Source organism: Cetorhinus maximus, chromosome 16 (genome assembly GCF_964194155.1).
Source record: "Cetorhinus maximus chromosome 16, sCetMax3.hap1.1, whole genome shotgun sequence".
Classification (NCBI taxonomy): Eukaryota; Metazoa; Chordata; class Chondrichthyes; order Lamniformes; family Cetorhinidae; genus Cetorhinus; species Cetorhinus maximus.
The window spans coordinates 74,053,581-74,074,649 of NC_135894.1; the positions used below are offsets into that span (position 1 = coordinate 74,053,581).

The 21,069-nt window shown below is 41.1% G+C and overlaps 1 protein-coding gene across 2 annotated transcripts; it reads right to left on the bottom strand.

The window, feature by feature from the left end:
* Window positions 1-17,511: 17,511 nt before the first annotated feature.
* trmt10c (tRNA methyltransferase 10C, mitochondrial RNase P subunit) lies at window positions 17,512-20,818 on the bottom strand. 2 transcript variants are annotated; one of them, XM_078560066.1, is made up of 2 exons: window positions 20,385-20,818; window positions 17,512-19,109 (listed from the first exon to the last, which is right to left on the bottom strand). In XM_078560066.1, the coding sequence occupies exon 2, from the start codon at window positions 19,029-19,031 to the stop codon at window positions 17,709-17,711; it is 1,323 nt and encodes a 440-aa protein (XP_078416192.1). In that variant the 5' UTR covers window positions 19,032-19,109; window positions 20,385-20,818; the 3' UTR covers window positions 17,512-17,708. The 2 variants fall into 2 exon arrangements, with proteins under 2 accessions (XP_078416192.1, XP_078416191.1); XM_078560065.1 differs by having other exon boundaries at window positions 20,487-20,806.
* Window positions 20,819-21,069: the final 251 nt, after the last annotated feature.

Below are 21,069 nucleotides of genomic sequence, written 5' to 3' on the forward strand. Positions count from 1 at the left end.
CACTTGGACCCCTCCCTCTGGATTCTTACCTTCTCTTGATCTTTTCATTGAGAACTGTTGGCGTGACATTAGCTGTCTCAATTTCTCTGCTCCTCTCACCCATTCTAATCTGTCTCTCTCTGAACTCACTGCACTCCGTTCTCTCAGGTCCAACCCCAACATTGTCATCAAACCCGCTGACAAGGGTGGTACTGTTGTTGACTGGCGCATTGACCTCTACCTCGCGGAGGCTGAGCGTCAACTCGCAGACATTTCCTCCTACCTCTCCCTGGACCATGACCCCACCACAGAACATCAAGCCATTGTTTCCAGGACTGTCATTGACCTCATCTCCTCTGGAGATCTTCCTCCCACAGCTTCCAACTTGATAGTCGCCCAACCTCGGACGGCCCACTTCTACCTCCTACCCAAAATCCACAAACAGAACTGTCCTGGCAGACCAATCGTGTCAGCCTTCCTCGTTATCTTGACTCCCTTCTCTCTCCCCTTGTCCAGTCCCTTCCCACCTACATCCGTGATTCCTCTGACACCTTACGTCACATCAACAATTTCCAGTTCCCTGGCCCCAACCGCTTCCTCTTCACCATGGATGTCCAATCCCTCTACAACTCCATCCCCCACCAGGATGGTCTGAGGACCCTTAGCTTCTTCCTTGAACAGAGGCCCCAACAATCCCCATCCACCACTACTCTCCTCCGTCTGGCTGAACTTGTTCTCACACTTAACAATTTCTCCTTTAACTCCTCTCACTTCCTCCAAATAAAAGGTGAGGCTATGGGTACCCGCATGGGCCCCAGCTATGCCTGTCTCTTTATGGGGTATGTGGAACATTCCTTGTTCCAGTCCTACTCCGGCCCCCTCCCACAACTCTTTCTCCGGTACATCGATGATTACTTCGGTGCTGCTTCATGCTCTCGTCGGGACCTGGAAAAATTTATTAATTTTGCTTCCAATCTCCACCCCTCCATCATCTTCACATGGTCCATCTCTGACACTTCTCTTCCCTTCCTTGACCTCTCTGTCTCAATTTCTGATGATAGACTGTCCACCAATATCCATTACAAGCCTACCGACTCCCACAGCTACCTCGACTACAGCTCCTCACACCCCGCTTCTTGTAAAGACTCCATCCCATTCTCTCAGTTCCTTCGCCTCCGTCGCATCTGTTCTGATGACGCTACCTTCAAAAACAGCTCCTCTGACATGTCCTCCTTCTTCCTTAACCGAGGTTTTCCATCCACGGTCATTGACAGGGCCCTCAACCGTGTCCGGCCCATATCCCGCGCATCCTCCCTCACGCCTTCTCCTCCTTCCCAGAAACATGATAGGGTCCCCCTTATCCTCACTTATCACCCCACCAGCCTCCGCATTCAAAGGATCATCCTCCGCCATTTCTGCCAACTCCAGCATGATGCCACCACCAAACACATCTTCCCTTCAGCCCCCTGATGGCATTCCGTAGGGATCGTTCCCTCCGGGACACCCTGGTCCACTCCTCCATCACCCCCTACTCCTCAACCCCCACTTATGGCACCTCCCCATGCCCACGCAGAAGATGCAACACCTGCCCCTTCACTTCCTCTCTCCTCACCGTCCAAGGGCCCAAACACTCCTTTCAAGTGAAGCAGCATTTCACTTGCATTTCCCCTAACTTAGTCTACTGCATTCGTTGCTCCCAATGCGGTCTCCTCTACAATGGAGAGACCAAACCCAAACTGGGCGACCGTTTTGCGGAACACCTGCGGTCTGTCCGCAAGAAAGACCCAAACCTCCCTGTCGCTTGCCATTTTAACACTCCACCCTGTTCTCTTGCCCACATGTCTGTCATTGGCTTGCTGCATTGTTCCAGTGAAGCCCAACGCAAACTGGAGGAACAGCACCTCATCATCCGACTAGGCACTTTACAGCCTTCCGGGCTGAATATTGAATTCAACAACTTTAGATCTTAAACTCCCCCTCCCCCCATCCCCACCCCGTTTCCCCCACCCCCCGCCCCACCCCCCCCACCCCCCATCCCCACCCCGTTTCCCCCCCCCGCCCCACCCCCCCCACCCCCCCACTTTTTTTTCAATAATTTATATAGATTCTTCTTTCCCCACCTATTTCCATTATTTTTAAATCTAAAACTAAAACCTTGTTAGTCTTTCCACCCCACCCCCACTAGAGCTGTACTTTGAATATCCTGTCTTCCATTCTTAATTAGCACTTTTCTTAGACAAATATCACCACCTTCAACACCTCTTTGACCCTTTTGTCTGTGACATCTTTTGATTACCTGCTCATCTCCACAATCACCACACCCTCAATGTCTCTTCCCCCCCCCACCCACCTTAAACCAGTTTATATTTCTCCCTTCTTCTAACTATGCTTCAGTTCTGCCGAAGGGCCATGAAGGCTCGAAACGTTAACTGATTTCTTCTCCGCCGATGCTGCCAGACCTGCTGAGTTTTTCCAGGTAATTCTGTTTTTGTTTTGGATTTCCAGCATCCGCAGTAGCTTTTAGCTTTTTGTTTTTATCTTAGTGATTAGAGAAACGTTGATTATCACAGAAGGAAGAAGTAATCTGTATTTGAATATAAAGATATTCACTAATAAGTCCAGTGGGGAACACAGGAGAAAATTATTTACCCAGAGAGTGGTTAGAATGATGAACTCACTAACACAAGAGAGTAGTGGTTTCAACATATTTTTGTTTATGTTTCAGATTTCCAGTGTCTGCAGTTTTCTGTTTATGTCTAATTCATTAGAATTTCTCTTTGAATAATGTCTAACTTGAACAAATTCTATTCCTCTCTTCTAATGGCATCATTTAACTTTCATTACTATCCCCTTACCTTTTTGATGATTTTTCTGCTGACTCACTTTCACAGTCACATCTCAACACCTACTTACAGCTCCAACTCATTCTACTGGATCATGTTGCACCCTTCCTGTTTTAGATGAACTCATGATAACCAATACTCTGTGTAGTCATATTCCTGCAATAACTATGTTGCAGTTTCATGAAATCCATCTCTCCACCACACACCACTGTTGTAATATGACCCAGTCTTAGTTTCACTTTTACTTTAAGTAGAGCACAGCACACAGCTCTAATGTCTTCAAGCTTCACACCTATATAGCTGTTTTCATGCCTAGTCTTAATAAATGAACCCACAAAGTGTTTATCCAATCCCTTGTGAGCGATTGGTACCTTTTGTCTTGTACAGTAAATAAGCCCAAAGCATTATATCATTAAAATAACACAACATGGTGATCAGCAGTGGTAAGACTTGGCAGCAAGGTTAAGTACAGATACAATATGATGAGCAGCCTTAGATCGTGCTACGTGGCATGAGATGACCCTTGGCACTTTGGTCAGACCGCAACAAAGTCACAGCATGATGACTATGAAGAAAAGATTTGGAGACACAGTGCCAAGCTAGTGCTCAAGTAAAGTGATGGTAAGCAGATGGCTCCCTGGTGATGTGATTTTGGAAAAAGCCTGTCAGTTCAGTGAGTGGGACAGTGCATCGAGAGGACCAGCATCGGATTAACTCTGTTGGGAAAAGCAAGTGACCAAGGTGCGGGCCAGATCGATAGTGAGCAAGTGAGAGTCAAACAAAACAAAGTAATAAAAATCGGGCCAGAGAAGGTTATGATTATAACAGATAGCTTTAGGAATTGCCGAACAGTAAGTTGAATAAAAAGCAAAGACACCATTGCTCCATGGTGCGTTCTCACCACAACTTGTCTTTGTGGGTGGAGCTTTATAAAAGTGGCTAGAGTGACACTCATCCCGGGTACGACAGAAGAAGGAAGGTCCAGGGGGTATTGTCAGAATGTCCACAAAATTCCCCAGTTTGAATTAGGATGCAGCTAACTAACCATCAGAATTCAAAATGTTTATATAACGTACAGAGTTTTGGTTTCTTGTTCAGGTGTGTCAGAACCAGACAAGCAAACCATAAAACTTTGCCTAGCAATTGGGAATGAAGACATTGCTCATAATAATGAAGACAGGCTGAACACTTCAGAATTAACAGAAGAAGAGTAAAAGGATCCCCAAATGATATGGACTACATTGGAAGACCGGTTCAGAATCAGGTTAAACTTCCGTATTCATCGATTAGAATTCTTGGTCATTGCGACAATAGTCTACAGAATCCATAGATCACTTTGTCAGCAGACATAGAGAAAAGGGTACATATTGTGATTTTTTAAACACAGAGCTAGCAGACAGAATTGTTGAGTTGAGTTGATTATCGCATCCACTCCCATGGAAACATTCCGGAAAGATCTGCTAAACAAACCCAAAACATATAGCATCAAAGAATTATTCAAGGATGTTGTAAATACGAAACGACCCTCGCAGGTCAACAAAGTTTACAGGTCCTAAGTACAACCCCAATTGCTGACGCACTCACAAGAACACCCACACCTAGCAAGACATGTGGAAGATGTGGACTTCTGCATGCACCATGGAAATACCCAGCTTTCCATCAGTTCTGCAAGGCATGTGGCATAAAGGGCCATCGGCAGTGGCAGTGCAATAGAGCAAAGGCTGATTCAGCTACAAACAGCCATTCATTGATCCAAACAGACTACAAAACAAATACCTTTAAGGAATAAGTAAGACCATCCAGGCATCCAATCAGAAACATATACATGTGGTAATTGTAAAATCAGTAAATGATGATGATGGGCATGGCGAAATGAAGACTGGTGAACACATGTTTCACACTGTCAATCTCGTGGTAACCAGAGATGCCATCACACCGTCTGAAATGTTTGCCAGGATTCCAATTATCTGCCCTAAGAAAGTTGGTATCTATTCGTTATTGACCAAGATTGACACAGGCACAAGTGCCAACATACTACCCCTGCGAATTCTAAAGACATATGTCCACAAACATGGAAGGCTATGGCAAAACCTACTACTGTGAAACTTTCAGCGTACAACAGTTCACTAATTTCATTTACAGGATCCATAGTCCTGGTGTGCAAGTACAATCAATCCAACTGGGTGTCTCAGATGCTCCACATCGTGGAAGCTGAAGGCCCAGCGACTGCAGTTCTACCGGCATGTTATGACCTCACAGTAGTAACAATCCATGGAATCAATCAGACATCACAAGGCACATCAACCTCAGAAACTACTCCTATCACCTCAGTTCATGACCTAGCATTGAAATATCCAGAGTCGGGAGAGCCGACTTCAATGGGGCAAGAATGGAGCTGGGCTGGATAGACTAGAACCAAAGATTGGCAGGAAAAACTGTAGCTGAACAGTGGCTAACTTTAAAGAAGAAATGGTTTGGGCAAGGCAAGGTATATTCCCTCATAAAGGAAAGGTAGGGCAAACAAATCCAGAGCTCCCTGTATGAAAAAGGAGGTAGAAATTAAGATAAAGAAGAAAAAGTGTGCATATGACAAGTGTTAGGTAGAAAATACAATTGAGAACCAAACTGAATACAGAAGGTTCAGAGGAGAGGTGAGAAGAAGCAAATAAGAGAAGCAAAGAAGGATTGTGAGAAAAGACTGGCAGCCAGCATAAAGGGGAATCCAAAGTCTTCTATAGGCACATAAATAGTAAAAGGGTGGTAAAAGGAGGAGTAGGGCTGATTTTTTTTTCTTTATTCTTTCATGGGATGTGGGCATTGCTAACAAGGCCAGCATTTGTTGCCCATCCCTAATTGCTCTTGAATTGACCTTGCTAAGTCATTTTAGAGGGCAGTTAAGAATCAACCACATTGCTGTGGGTCTGGAGCCACGTGTAGGCTAGACCAGGTAAGGATGGCTGATTTCCTTCCCTAAAGGACATTAGTGAACCAGATGGGTTTTTACGACAATTGATGATAGTTTCATGGTCACCATTACTGAGACTAACTTTATATCCCAGATTTATTAACTGAATTCAAATTCTATCAGCTGATGTGGTGGGATTTGAACCCATGTCCCCAAAGCATTAGCCTGGGTCTTTGGATTACTAGTCCAACAACATTACCACTACTCCACCACCTCCCCCAAAAGGGCAATTTACACATGGAGTTAGGGGACATGGCTGAAGTGTTAAATAAATACATAGCATCTGTCTTTACCAAGGAAGCAGATGTTACCCAGGCCATGGTGACAGAGGAGAAAACACTGTCACTTGAAGAATTCAAAATTGATAAGGAGGAGGTGTTGGATAAACTGTCGGTACTTAATGTTGACAAGGCACTGGGACCGGATGAGATGCATCCAAGGATTTTGAAGGAAGTGAGAGTGGAAATTGCAGGGGCACTGGCCATAATCTTTCAGTCTTCTCTAGCCTCAGGAGTGGTGCCAGACGACTGGAGAATTGCAAACATTACACCCTTGTTCAAAAAAGGTTGTAAGAACAAGCCCAGCAATTACAGACCTGTCAGTTTAACTTCGGTGGTGGGGAAACTTCTAGAAATAATTATTCGGAATAGAAGTAGTAGTTACATGGAAAAATGTGGGTTGATTAGGAAGAGCCAGCATGGATCTCTTAAGGGAAAATTGTGTTTAACTTACTGGTGTTTTTTGAAGAGGTAACAGAGAAGGTTGATGAGGGTAATGCTGTTGATGTGGTGTACATGGACTTCCAAAAGGCATTCAATAAATGCTGTGCTACAGACTTGTGAGAAAAGTCATAGTTCATGGAATAAAAGGGACAGTAGCAATGTGGATATAAAATTAACTCAGTAATAGGAAACAGCAAGCAATGGTTAATGGATATTTTTCAGGCTGGAGGAAGGTTTATAGTGGAGCTCCCCAGGGGTCAGTATTGGGACCCTTGCTTTTCCTGATATGTACTAATCATCTAGATCTTAGTGTGCAGGGGACAATTTCAAAGTTTGTGGATGATACAAAGCATGGAAGCATTGTATACTGTGAGGAGGACAGTGTAGAACTTCAAAAGGACATAGAGAAGTTGGTAAATTGGGCAGATAGGGGGCAAATGAAATTCAATGCAGAGAAGTGTGAGGTGATTCATTTTGGTGGGAAGAACATAGAAAAACAATATAAAATAAGGGATACAACTCTAAAGGGTGTGCAGGAGCAGAGGGACCAGTGTGTATATGTGCATAAGTCATTAAAGGTGGCAGGACAGGTGGAGAGAATCCTAAGCTTTATTAATAGGGCATAGTGTACAAGAGCAAGGAAGTAATGCTGAACATGTATAGGACACTAGTTAGACCTCAACTGGAGTATTGTGTATAGTTTTGGGTGCCACACTTTAAGAAGGATATGAACACATTGGAGAGAGTGCAGAAGCGGTTTACAAAAATGGTTCCAGGGATGAGAAACTTCAGTTATGAAGATAGATTGGACAAGTTGGGACTGTTCTCCTTGGAGAGGAGAAGGCTAAGAGGAGATTTGATAGAGGTGTTCAAAATCATTAGGCGGCTGGAGAGATTAGATAGGGAAAAACTGTTCCCACTTGTAAAAGGATCGAGAACTAGAGGGCACTGTTTTAAAATGATTTGCAAAAGAAGCAAATGTGACGTGAGCAAAATCTTTTTCACACAGTGAGTGGTTCGGATCTGGAATGCACTGCCTGGAAGTGTGGTGGAGGCAGGTTGAATTGCAGCATTCAAGAGGGTATTAGATGATTATTTAAATAGAAACAATGTGCAGGGTTGCTGGGAAAAGGCAGGAGAATGGCACTGAGTCATAATGCTCATTTGGAGAGCCGATGCAGACACGATGGGCTGAATGACCTCCTTCTGCACCATAACAATTCTGTGATTCTGTGAAAATTGACAGTTTCAAGGGAGCTGCAACATTACACTTGCAGGAGAATGCCAGTCCATCAATTGATTCACCACATATATGCAGCATCTACTTACAAGACAAATTGAAGGTTGAACTAGACAAAATAGTGAAAGACTGAATAATTAGAAGGGTACGAGAGGATACAGATTAGTGCAGCTCGATCACATGTGTCAATAAGAAGGATAGATCATTGAGAGTATGCCTCGATCTACGATGATTAAATACAGCTTTGAAACAATGTCCTTATAAAATATTCACATTAGAGGAGTTAAATCCGAGATTTGCAGGTGCAAAATTCTTCTCAAAGCTTGATGCCGAGCATGGTTACTGGTCGGTACATCTTGCGGAGAAGTACCCCTTTCGGGCAGTACTGTTTTCAATGACTTCCTTTTGGGCCCTCCTTTAACCAGGTTCTTTTTCAAGCTGACATGGACTGCATTACATGCACTGTGCCAGGATGCATCTGTATTACCTATGATATAGCAGTTGTGGGAAGAACAAAGCAAGGATCTGACTACAATCTGCACTTATTGATGCAAGTGACACATAATGTAGGATTGGTGTTCAACAGTCTGAAATGCAACATCAACATGCAGCAGATCAATTCAGTTCTATTAATTCCAATGCTGGAATATGTCCCGATCAAAGTAAAATTGAGGATATTAAAGTCATGCTGACTCCTCAGGATAAGGATGATCTTCAAAGGTTACTCGGTGTCTTTAATTTCTTGTCTCCATATATTCCCAATTTCGCTCAAAACTCTTCATCATTAAGGGAATTGTTCAGAAAGGATGTGCCTTTCCTGTGGCACAAAGATCGCCAAAACCTGTTCGAAGCACTGAAACAGCCATTATCAGAAGCATCGACATTGCAACTTTATGATCCTAGGAAGACAATTACCTTGGAGATAGATGTCTCACAAAAAAGGCTTGGAAGCATGCATACTACAAAAAAGCAAATCAATTGCATTTTCTTCAAAATCTCTGTCCGTAACACAATTCAATTACTCCAATATCAAGCAGCATACATTAGCTTTAGGGTTTGGAATCGTGTGCTTTCATATCTATCTATTTAGCAAAAGAGTTGTGGTAGAGACGGACCACAAGCCACCAGAGATTATTTAGTGCAAAACCTTTGACCAGTGCACCACCAACATTGCAAGGTCTCTTGATAAAGATTCAAGGTTATGACTGTGAGATTAGGTACAAGCCAAGTAATTTTATGATCACATCGGATACGCTTAGCCGATTGCCTAGTCCAGCGAAAGCAGAAGTTATATCCTTAGATCTACAAGTTAACTTCATTGACCTGAAACTTGAAGATGTTCTCCAAATTGATCTGGTACATTTTGTGCAATGCAAATGCCAGCAGCTACAAGAAGAAACAGAAGAAGATTCTACACCATCATCGAAGGATGGCCTGATTCAATTCAGCATGTCCACGAACACTTGAGACCGTTTTGGCCTCACCGGGATGAGCTAGGCATCTCTCGGGGAGTCATTTTTAAAGGCAGGCAGATCATTATACCAGAATTTTTGTGACCTGATATTCTTCAACAACTTCATCACTCACACATGAGCATAGATCGGACACCAAGACTTGCAAGAGTGACAGTCTATAGGCCAACTATGAAAAATGACATTGATGTCATCATCAATAAGTGCGAGGCATGTCAAAATCATATGCCAAGTTAGCACAAATCCCCACATGAAGTCCCTAGTCATTCTTGGTCCAAAATCATATCCGACCTTTTTCATGTCCATGGTACTGACTTCATCAACATTGTTGACTACTTCACCAAGCACCCCATTATTCGACAATTGCACAATGCATCAAGCACAACTATCGCGCATACTCTAAGTACTGTTTCCGTTTGGTGTGCCAGGAGAGATCATTATGGATAATAGTCTGCAATTTATTGGTGAGCCATTTCAGGACATGTGTGAGAAGTGGAAGAGAAGGTTAGGAGCAGGGCACTTGCCGGGAGAGTACTTGCCAAGAGTAGGGCACTTCTTAGGAAGTTAGCATTTGCATAGGACATTGCCAGTCAATGGGTATTTGTCACAGGCTGAGGAGTTGCTGTAAGAACCAAATATTAGGCTTAGTTAGTGACTAAAGTAACTGTCACAGGATTGAGGATTGCCATAAGAATCCAGTATCAGAGATCAGTGGATCCAGTACAGACAAGATTGCCAGGGCCAAAGTAAATGCCTTAAGAGAGTGAATAGAAAATGTATAACCATTTAGCTGCTAAGGAATCATTCAGTCAGTCAAGTCTAGCTTGGGAGAATCAATCATAAAGCGTCTTAGTCATTTTGGGAAAGCCACAATCTTTGTTAGAAAGCTGTTTCTAACACAGAGAGAGGGAGGGAGAGAGAGAGAGAACAATCAGCAGGCATCTGTGAAGTATGTAGCTTCAACAGTTATGGTAGACTGGAAGCTTCAGCAGTTAAGATGGACTGGAAGCTGTGGGTTGGAAAATAATCATCTAGAGTTGAAGTCTTAAAGCTGCGAAGGGATTTGTATGTACGTTAGATTTAAGTTGGCTAAGCTAAAATCTTGAAGGACGTTGAAAATCAAGAGACCAAGTTCAAAGAATCAAGAAGGGAAGATCAGAGAAGTCCCGAGATCCATAGGAAAAACATACTGACATGCATTGAACTTCTGTTTCGTGCCATGCCTTGACTGATGAAATATTAAAAATCAATCTTTATTGTCTAGTAAATCTTGTTAATTTGCATTCTAAATTAGTGATTGTCCTTTTTGCCTTTGAGCCAAGTTTCAATCAAAAATAGGATGTCAATTCCATTGACAACAATAAAGTTATTCCTCGACAAGAATTTTCTTATTCTGGGGTTTAATAAAGAGTCGAAATCCCTACAGGTTTCTTCAGCACATCTGTTCCTTTCTCTTGTCTTTAGCCTCCTTGATCTGCCTGGATGCTTCCCTCTGGCCTGCCAATTCTTTTTAATGAAGAACTGCTAGTATGTTATTAGCCACATTAGTTTTGTTTTACTCCGCTCAAACGCTTAGCAATCTCCCTCTTAACTTTCAGCCCTCTGTTCACTCAGGTCCAGTCTCTGCATCATTATCAAACCCACTGACAAGGGAACACCATTGTATAACAGAAGGATCAAGTTTTCAAGATTCAACACTAACTCTCTAGCTAATCCTGCCATCTGAACCACAAGCCCCGAATGAACACCAAGCTATTATTACCCAGACTGTTACTGACTTTATCTCCTCCAGAGATTTTCTATCCACAGCCTCCAACCTCATAGTTCCCTAACCTCACACAGCCTGTTATACCTCAACCCCAAGATGCATCAACATAACTGCCCCATTATTTCAGCCTGCATTGACCTATTTTTCTCAACTTTATTTTGCCCCCTTGTCCAATCCCTCCTCACCTATAGGCATGGTGCCTCAGATGCCCTCTGCCACTTAAATAAATTCCATTTTTGTGGCCTTAATCTGTTGCTTTTCATTATGGACATACGGTCCACCTACACCTCCATCCGTCATGGGACAGCCAGCCTCTTCTGATGCACATTGAACTTAGTTCTTCCTTGAACAGCAGTTCAGCTGGTCCCCATCCGCCATCACCTCCCTCCACATGGCTGAACTTGTTCTCACATTGAATAACTTATCCTTTAACTCCACTGACCTGGTTCTGATGAAGGTTCTGTACTTCAGTCGGCAACTTGGTTGACCTCTTCACAAATGTTGCTGGACCCCAATGAGTGTTTGCAGCATGTTTTCACTTGTGGTGCCTATGGTTTTTGGGATGAGATGTTAAACAGAGTGTCCATCTTCCCCCCCCTCTCAGGTCAATGTAAAAGATTTCATAGCATTGAAATGCCTGAGACTGTTACTAAGACAAACATTTTGTCCTATTAGGTTTGTAAGTATGCTTTAAAGTTGTGGCAAATTAGTCTCAAATGATTCTACTCACTTTGTTAAAATTTAAAATAACTGCTCAGAAACAGTTTGTCCACCTGCCAGCTACAGAATTATTTTTCATCCATGTGTTAGTTAGATTGTGTGTCTAAATTGCGTTGAACAGTGTGTCTAGGCCCTACAGATATTAGTGTTTGACTGCATTAGCTGAATTGTTTCTCTCCACAGATGCTACTTGACCTGAGTGTGTCCAGCATTTTCTACTTTCATTTTAGTTAGTTTTTGTCCTGTTAACATTTCTTGGGAGCTACACAGTATCTGTATTGTAATCTTAAAAAAAAAGAGAATCTGTACTATTGTTACATCAAAACAGTATTATTATTTACATGACAATTTGAAACAGAAAATCCTAGAAATGCTTGGCAAGTCTGGCAGCATCAGTGGAGGGGGAAACTATTTCATTTGCTTAAAACCTATTATATTTTTAATGTTTCCCAGTTCAGATTAAAGGTCACAAACCTGAAACATTAACTCTGTTTCTCACCCCACAAATGCTGTCAGACCTGCTGAGCATTTCCAACATTTTCTGTTTTTATTTAAACACTCCATAAATATTTGACTTACAAATTCTCTGTACACAGCTGTGATATTCTCAGAAACTGTTGTATTATGCAGACCAGAAAAGGAAGACCTGACAAAGCCAGTTGGAACAGCAGCTACATTTTTAAGTGGATCGAAAGGCTCACATGCTTGTAAATATAATGCAGTCAGAATTGAAGCACTTGCGAAGGGGCACAGCCAGGATATCAGGAGCAACCATTTTATTCGGCCAGGCTGTGTGCGGTGAACCAGGCACATTTACAGACAGGTAGGTGTGGATGCTGCAGTTGACTAACTTGTGACTGGAGAAAGGATAGTGAAGTAAAGAAACTGACAAGCATTATAAACAAGTTATTAAAACATTTCTGCTGGCAGACAACTGTTAGTGGAGTTTACTGGACTGGGGCTTTATCTTGAGGATATTTAATTGAAATTGAGATTGTGGCTGTTTTAGGAATGATTTTTGAATGTAATTATGGGTCAGAAATTATAAATTGTGGATTACAGTTATGATGGGGTTATGGTGCAAATGGCAAATAAACCATTGCACTCCATGGTTTTATACTTGATCTGTGTTCTTTGTACTGATCAATAATTTAAAAAGCTCAATTAGAGACAAAGATGTTTCCAAGGTTTTGTTTGTTCTTTCAAACGTCTTTAACAAAAGCCTTTTCCTCTGTCCGATGCTTTATACCATACAATAGAAGTTCTGCAAAATATGACGGAGTTATCAGTGGGGTTTACACAGGCTTGAAAAGATTTGTTGAAAATGGTTTCCCTAGATCCACAGGCATCATAAATTGCTATTTATGATATGTTTTATTTAACTTTTGCTATTATAATAAATTATATATAAATTAGAATTGGTATTTTAGCTTATATAATGTTGGTTCAGCATGTATTATTTTTCATGTTTTGATATCATGGGAATCCAATGTAAATTCTGGTAAGCAATTTACTGCAATCAAAGCTATTTGTTGAATCTTGACTACATTAATTGGTTAAGAACGGAAAGTGAAGATGAAGATTTCATCTCATAATGGGCATGGTTCTCTAACGGAAACCATCACACCATTTCAGCAAGCAGCATTTACAAAACCCAAAAGTAACAGAATTACCCAGGTTGACTCATTCTTCTCTCAAGAGAAGAGCTTCATTTTTCCTGCCAGCTTTCTCCCAAAGGTTCTAACCAACCCTTGCTGGACCATGGTTTCATGGACAACAGCAGCCCTCCCTCATGGACATTCTTCATACTTGCACCTAAGTAATGAGTGTTAGCAGGCTATTTTACCATAAAGCAAATCACAGCTGACCATGGGCTTGTTCTTGCCTCGTAATCGTTTGTGCTTTCTACAGGAATATTGACTAATTTCTTCTTTTCAAAACTCAGCCAACTGTGGCAAACCATTTGATGTCCAGCTGAGATCATGAATCAAACCTCAGACCTTCTCTATCTGTACAGCTTATTGCTACACCAGATGCTGCCTTCACCCACTAGGTCACTGAGCTTGAACCTCATCTTTAATTGGTAGAGTTCATGGACTTATCAATTTGGTTATGCCAAATACAACTCCAGGTCACCTTAGTTGTTGGTTCAATAAAAGTTTTAATTACAGTTGAAGTCTTGTATGAAATCTTGCCACTGCTTGACTCAGATTAGGGTTTAAACCCCATATTCTAATATCAAGAATAAATCACTATCACCATTTTAAGTCTGCTGAACCATTCTTGGTACTTTAGCATAACTAAAATTGATCCCTCCAACATCCACCTGGCTGGTCTCCCAATTTCAACCCTCTGTAACTTCACTGCCTGCACCCTGTCCAAAATTATGCCTCAGTTTCTCATGCTGACCTACACTAGCTCCCTACAATTTCCCATACCAGATGCAACATTTTATCCAGCTAGGCTGTGTGAGGTGAACCATTATCAGACACCGTCACAGACAGGTAGGTGTGGATGCTGCAATTGACTAACTTGTGACTACAGAAAGGACAGTGAAGTCAAGAAACTGACAAGCATTATAAAAAAGCTGTGAAAAAACATCATAATAGATTGAATTTTAGACTCAACCTGATCTACAAATTCCCCCATAACCTCTCTGGTCCATCTGTACAGTTTTCTTGAGCCTTATGATCTTTCCGGTACCCTCTGCTCCTATGATTCTGGCCTCCATTTCTTCCCACCACCCCACCTCCTTAACTTTTATACCTGGAACTTCAGCTATTTTGGTCTTAATCTCTGGAATGCTTTCCTGAAACCCTTCCCCATCTCTACATCCTTTATGCCTTTAAAAGCCTTCTCAAAACCCAGCTGTGACTGAGCTACACTTCTCCTAATACTCCTAGAATTTCATTAAAATTTTATTCATGCTTTTTCTTCTCCATGAGGCACCACAAGCTACTATTTCTACATTAAAAAGCAAGTAATTGTACCAGTTTTGTGTATTTTGCTTTTAAGCAATCAAAGCATTCCAGATAAGTAAGCGCAATGTTGTGGCAAACTAGTTAAAATTCTTTTTTGGGACACTTTAAATAAAAATAGAAGCTTTTCTAAGATTAATTTCTGAAAAGTCACAAACTAGAATTGCAAATCACAATTATGATAAAACAACAAACACAGAGAAGAATAGAATTTCTCTCTATTAGATATTAAAAGTCAAATAGGTTCACAATATTTTATTTCCAAATGCACTGAAAATCCTCTTGGTGACCTCTCCTAAAGCAAAATCCATTTTAAAAGTGTCAACATGTACCTAGATGATGCTGCAAATTGACAGTTTCTGTGGTAAATCTGTTGCTGTGATTGTCTGAAAATCAGCATTCATTATAGTTTAAGTGAACTACCTTGCAGTTTAAGACACTAGATACTTAGAACTTTATTCTGGAAAATACATCCATAAATAGATATTATAGCATGCAAAAAGGCCGGCTGTACAAAAGAATCACCCAGTCAAAAAGACCACTTGGAAAGGTGCAAGTCTCTGCCCAGCTGTGCTGCTCCCATCCAGTTGTCAAATGTGTTCAATCACTGAACATATATACACAATATGGCATCAATGTAACCTCCAGCAAATGCTACCTTGAGACTACGCACCACTAAAATGTCTCTGAAAAATTAATGCCTGATTTTTGTCTGCATTGTTAATGGCTAAATGTTTGACAGTTTTTCTGTTCCAAGTTATTATGTTTATCTATATTGTTTAGTTTATTGCGATGAAATGTTTAAAGAAAATATATAGTCGTAGCCCAACAAGACTTACTTCAACAACTTCATTCACTGAAATTTACAACATGGCAACAGGCCATTCAGCCCAACAAATCAGTTTACTCTCTGTGTAATAGTTCTAATTGCACTTACCCACCCTCCTGCCATATCTTTTCAACCCCATTTCCTTCACATCAGATTTGTTTTTTACTCAAAATACTAAAACGAAATGAAGACTAAAAAATGTCACCATCAAATTATATTGTTGGGTTTTCTTTGCACCTTTGGCAATCAATCTCTGTTTTCCAATTTCTCAAAGCAGATATAACATTGTGAACATCTGACGCATTATCTTCAATGTTCTCTTTTTTGTGGATGTGGTGGATGTTGTACATTTTATTCGTGCTTTTTTTAAGCAGTTACTCATTTGAAAAAATAACCTACAAAAGTGACTCATTATGGTATGAAGTAGATTTCTAACTGCCATATTAATGACTGTTATCCTGACCCTCACGTGGCAGGCTGTTGAATTTCATTGCTATGATAGTGGTAGTGCTTCCCCTCTATTAATTTGCCTTTCTTCCTCTCGCCAGTTTTCCTTCATAATTCTTCTGTTCCTAAATACTGTAACTCATACTGCCATGAATTTCCATAAATACCACCAGTCCCCTGGTAGCACATCTAATGTAGTTATTCTGTAGTCAATGAATGTCAGCAGGTTAAGTGATTGTATAAAAGACTATATATAATCCCAATCATATCCTCATTTGACATTCACAGACAAGCAATTTCAATAGGAGTCCCTGGACAGCAGTCAACAGTGAGGAGCCTATTGGCTTTGTATTCTTGACTAGGTGGGGGATGCTGAGGTCAAATATAATGTGCCCAGCTCCCTCCTTAGCTATTCTGGGTAATATTGACTAACTCAATACAGATGCCATTTGTTAAAGATGTTCTTTCATTCCCCCACTAATTTTCTCCAGCTGTTTATCCCTTCAGAAGAATATGGTTCTCTGGCCATTGGTTGTCCAAGATGTTATATGAGAACACAAGAAATAGGAGCAGGAGTAGACCATATGGCCCACAGAGCCTGCTCCACCATTCAGTACATTCATGGCTGATCTTGGGCTTCAAATCCATTTTTCCACCCACTTCCCATATCCCTTAATTCCCCAAGATACCAAAAATTTGTCAATCCCAACCTTAAATGTATTCAACGATAGAGCATCCACAATCTCCTAGAGAATTCCAAAGATTCACAATCCTTTGAGTGAAATAATTTCTCCTCATTTCAGTCCTAAATGATTGGTCCCCTCATCCAGGGACTGTGTTTTAGATTCCCCGGCCAGCAGATGCAACCTCTCAGCCTTATCAAGCCCCTTCAGAATTTTGTAGGTTTCAATGATATCGCCTCTCATTCTTCTAAACTGCAGAGAACATAAGCCTAATTTACTTAGTCTCTCATTATAGGACGACCCCCTCATCCCAGGGATCAATCTAGTGAACCTTCGCTGCACTATCTCCTATGCAAGTATATCCTTTCTTAAACGTGGAGACCAAAACTGCACACAGTATTCCAGATGTGGTCTCACCAAAACCTTGTACAATTGCAGCAAAACATCTTTATTCTTGTACTCCAATCCCTTTGCAATAAAGGCCAACATACCATTTGCCTTCCTAATCACTTGCTACACCTGTGTGCTAACTTTCTGCCTTCCTTGTACAATCATACCCAAGTCTCTTTGAGCATCATTATTATTCAAGTAACATTCTTACCACACTGCTTACTGGGGAATGGGCGTATGGAAAATCACAGTTTGCTTAATCATATTCTCAGGGCCAGCAAGAATTAATGGATATCAATTAGGTGGATTCTGGATGATTTTCTCAGCCAAAATCCTGAAATAGCAATGCCAATTGCAATGGCCCTAACACAGCCCTGGTTGAAATCAGCTAACTCACACTGACTAGGGATCAAATCTGGAACCTTCCAAGTATCAATGGCTCAGTTACCCACTGAATAACTTGCCGACCCACCAGGGAGTTAAACATGCAACTTTTATTACTTTGTAATAGTTTTCTCACATTTATGGTCTATAATCAGTGCACTGAGGTGGGGAGGTGTGCAGAACAGTCAGGCATACATCTTTTGATATAACAATGCAACATGAAAATCAGTGTACAAATAAAAGACATTTCTTCTAGCCAAATCAGTACTTAAAATATTTTAAGGATCTTCAATCTTCCTCCTCCCACCATCGTTTTTTATGGCTATCTGAAGATCTTTTTACAGCTTGATTTAAACTTAAAGTTGACTTTTGCCACCTGGCTTTCTTTTCTGGCTCATTGTCAATTGTCTTCCTGTTCTGATGATTTTTGGTTCGACTGTGGTATCTCTGTTCCATTGGAAGTGGTAAAAATCCTTCATGTTTCCTTGTTGGAACAAACTTGAGAGCTTCTTGCCAGCTACCGGTTTCTTTTATAGTCGACAAAATGCTGACCATTTGGTTCAATGTAAGGTTTTTTGCACCACTGTCCCACCTCAAATACTCATCCAAAGGAAGGCGTGCAGTTGCCAACTTTAAACGCTTTGCATTTGCAAGGGACAATCCTGTCTGAATTGACTTATCAACAATCGATCCAATGATGTAGATTTTATCATGCTGAAAAGTCTTCAATATGTAAGGTGAATCAGCAGTTAAATACACAAGCTTGTCTTTGGGAAAAATGTCAACATATGACTTTTCTGTTACTGTTATCAAGAGTCTATCCCAGGCATCCCCATAACGTTTCAAAAGCTGCTTATGATATGATCCATCTTGGCTGAGGTTACAGAAATGTAAGTGGAATGGGTCCAAAGATTTTCTGTTGTACCCCTCACACTCCAGTAGCTGAGAGACAGTGTTCTCCATTTCTCGACGGGCCATGTAGCTTTCATAGCTCATATCAAATACCAGTGGCTGGCCAAACATCATAGACTGAGCAGTCCTCCAATTGTACATTATGTCGAAAGACCGTTGCCAGAATTGTAAAAGAAAAGTGTTCCTTAATGTAATTCCTTCCTCATTTTCTTTTTCCTTTTGAAGATGCTTTGCTCCTTCTTGTTTTAATTTTCGTTTTTCCTTTGTAGCTTTCTTTTGGTCTTCTTTGATTGCTAAGTACTTGAGATATTTTTTCTTTGCTGATTTCGAAGGTAGTTCATGAACTATGCTCAGCTGTTCCTCAGTTATGTCTTCTGGTACAGTTTTCCCAGCTAATCGCCACATTTGAACAAGTTCCCTTGTAGCAGTAAGGAATGAGTCCCCAAGATCTTCAGAGGGGAGTGGTTTGGGAGCTTCAGTTGTGTTTTCTCTCATGATTGTCTTCCAAACATCCAAATCCAGTTTATCATGGCTGACTTTTTCTCCTTCATTCTTTACACATGGTGTCAAAACTAGTGTCCTGTGGTGTGGCATAAATTGGCACCTGGCCAAAGGCACTTTATTCTTTACTTGAGTCTTTAATTGCCGTGTGTAATGCCAACCAAAACTTTGTAAAAGATGGGTAACCCGGGACCACATATTATACTCAAATAAAAAATTGCAGAAATCCAAATAATCTCTAATAATGTTTGAATAAATCCAAGGTAATATTGGAACCTGCAATTAGATAAAAAGTATTTGAAGAATTATGAAAGACTTTTTATAAATTAAATGTTATTACATTCTTGCTGAATCTCTTTGGACTGAAAAGCAGTGCTCTCCATTTTCTCAGAACCACAGATGTGTTAGACAGCTGAGCACAGGAAACATTTCTACCAAGCACACTTTTTCACCCTCCCAATTTTCTCCACTCCTGTCTCAGAGACACTAATTTATGCTGGAATATGGTTTTAAGGATGCTGGATTGTAACTCATCGAAATGGACATTTTTCACTCAAAAATCACTTGAGCCCGATTGTTTCCTCACCCAATGTCTAACCAGATACTTTGCAATGGGAGTCACTGGACTGCAGTTAGCTTCAAGAACCCTTGATTGATTCCCTTTTCTCCTCAGCCCGTGAGATTGAATCATTTGTAGCACCCTAACAGCAGGTCTGGTGCAACCACTAGTCAAACTAGGTGGTCGCAGGGAGCGGCATAATTTGGTGGGGGCTGGGGTGGCAAAAAAACTCAATGAACTCTTCTTGAAACTACATAAATTAACAAACAGGCTTCAGCAGTGGGAATGCAACTAATATATGTCCACATTTCCTGAAATACATATAGATTTCCATGTATTTATATTGCAGTCTTTCTCAAAATTTCTTAGTACATTCCTCATTCTGTTTTTGTGACAATTTTACAAATTTGTACATCTACATGACTGTTCCAAAACTGTGAACCAGTAAATAATATAAAGGATGTAATATAATGTAGCCCACTCTCCCGAAATGATTATTGATTGTGTAAATTGTGCATAAAATCTAGTAACTGTTGCAGGAATACATAGTATCGCACCACGTGAGCCATATTGCACATTATAATGTCATTTCTTCTAGTACATATCCTGTGGAAAGTGTAGAACAATGAGATGTACGATCATTATTATACAATTCTCCTTTCTCGTTGAAATAAATATGTAGTTATAAATGCAGCATTTTTATTCATAATAATGTACGATATTTCATTTTCGAAAGTTAATGGGGCGGGCGCAACCAGGCCGAAGCTTCGCCCCAGGCCCTGCCCCAACCGCCGGGGTGAGGACTCAGCAAGGGCTGAACAAACGAACTGGATTCTGGAGGGAGGAGGAGGGGGGGGGGGGGTGGGTGCGGGTGACACGCAGGAAAGAAAAGCAAGGAGAATTTTGCATATTCTTATTAAGGAACATTCTCGTCGATTAATAATGCCCTGAAATGCTCCGCATGCGGTTTGTCTCGTTACTTTGTCTCGTACCTTTGAACTGCGATTAGATTAACGCCAAAGAAATGAGCGAGCAGACTATCCAACAAAGAGAAGAGAAATGGAATATGAGGAACAAAACAGAATCGCGCGAACCTGTGGGAGAAATGAATGAAGTCCTGGTTGGAATTTAGAATTTGGAATGTGGAATACAGAACCTTGCCCGGATCTCATTCAGTGAAACTGCAGCTGCCTTCGCCTGGAGAAAAGGGTCAACGCGTCTGTCCGCCCATTTCCACATCCTCTCTTCACATTTAGAATTAACACCACACACATCAAACCATGCACACACACGCACATATATTATATATATAAATGAGCACAGATGCAAGTCTCTTGAAAGCCACCTGCAGACCCATTTTCATTCGCACCCTATATATCACACGCCAAGTTAGGGTTGGAGTATAATTTAATATGGGATCTGCCCCAATTCATTTTACTGGAGATCTGCCAATGCCATCACCCGTAAATATCTGACGGTGTTTTAATCCACGATGCATATATCTTGTGTGTTTTGTCACACTGATTATTAAAAAAAAACCCTTTAACGTGACGAACTTTGAGGAATCATCTCCTCCCGCTGTTAAATAAAATATCGGACTCCCCCTGGATATTTTTTTTTGCAGCGTGTTTCTGGGGAATTATTTCGCTGTCGTCCTATGGGGAGCGGGACGTTTAC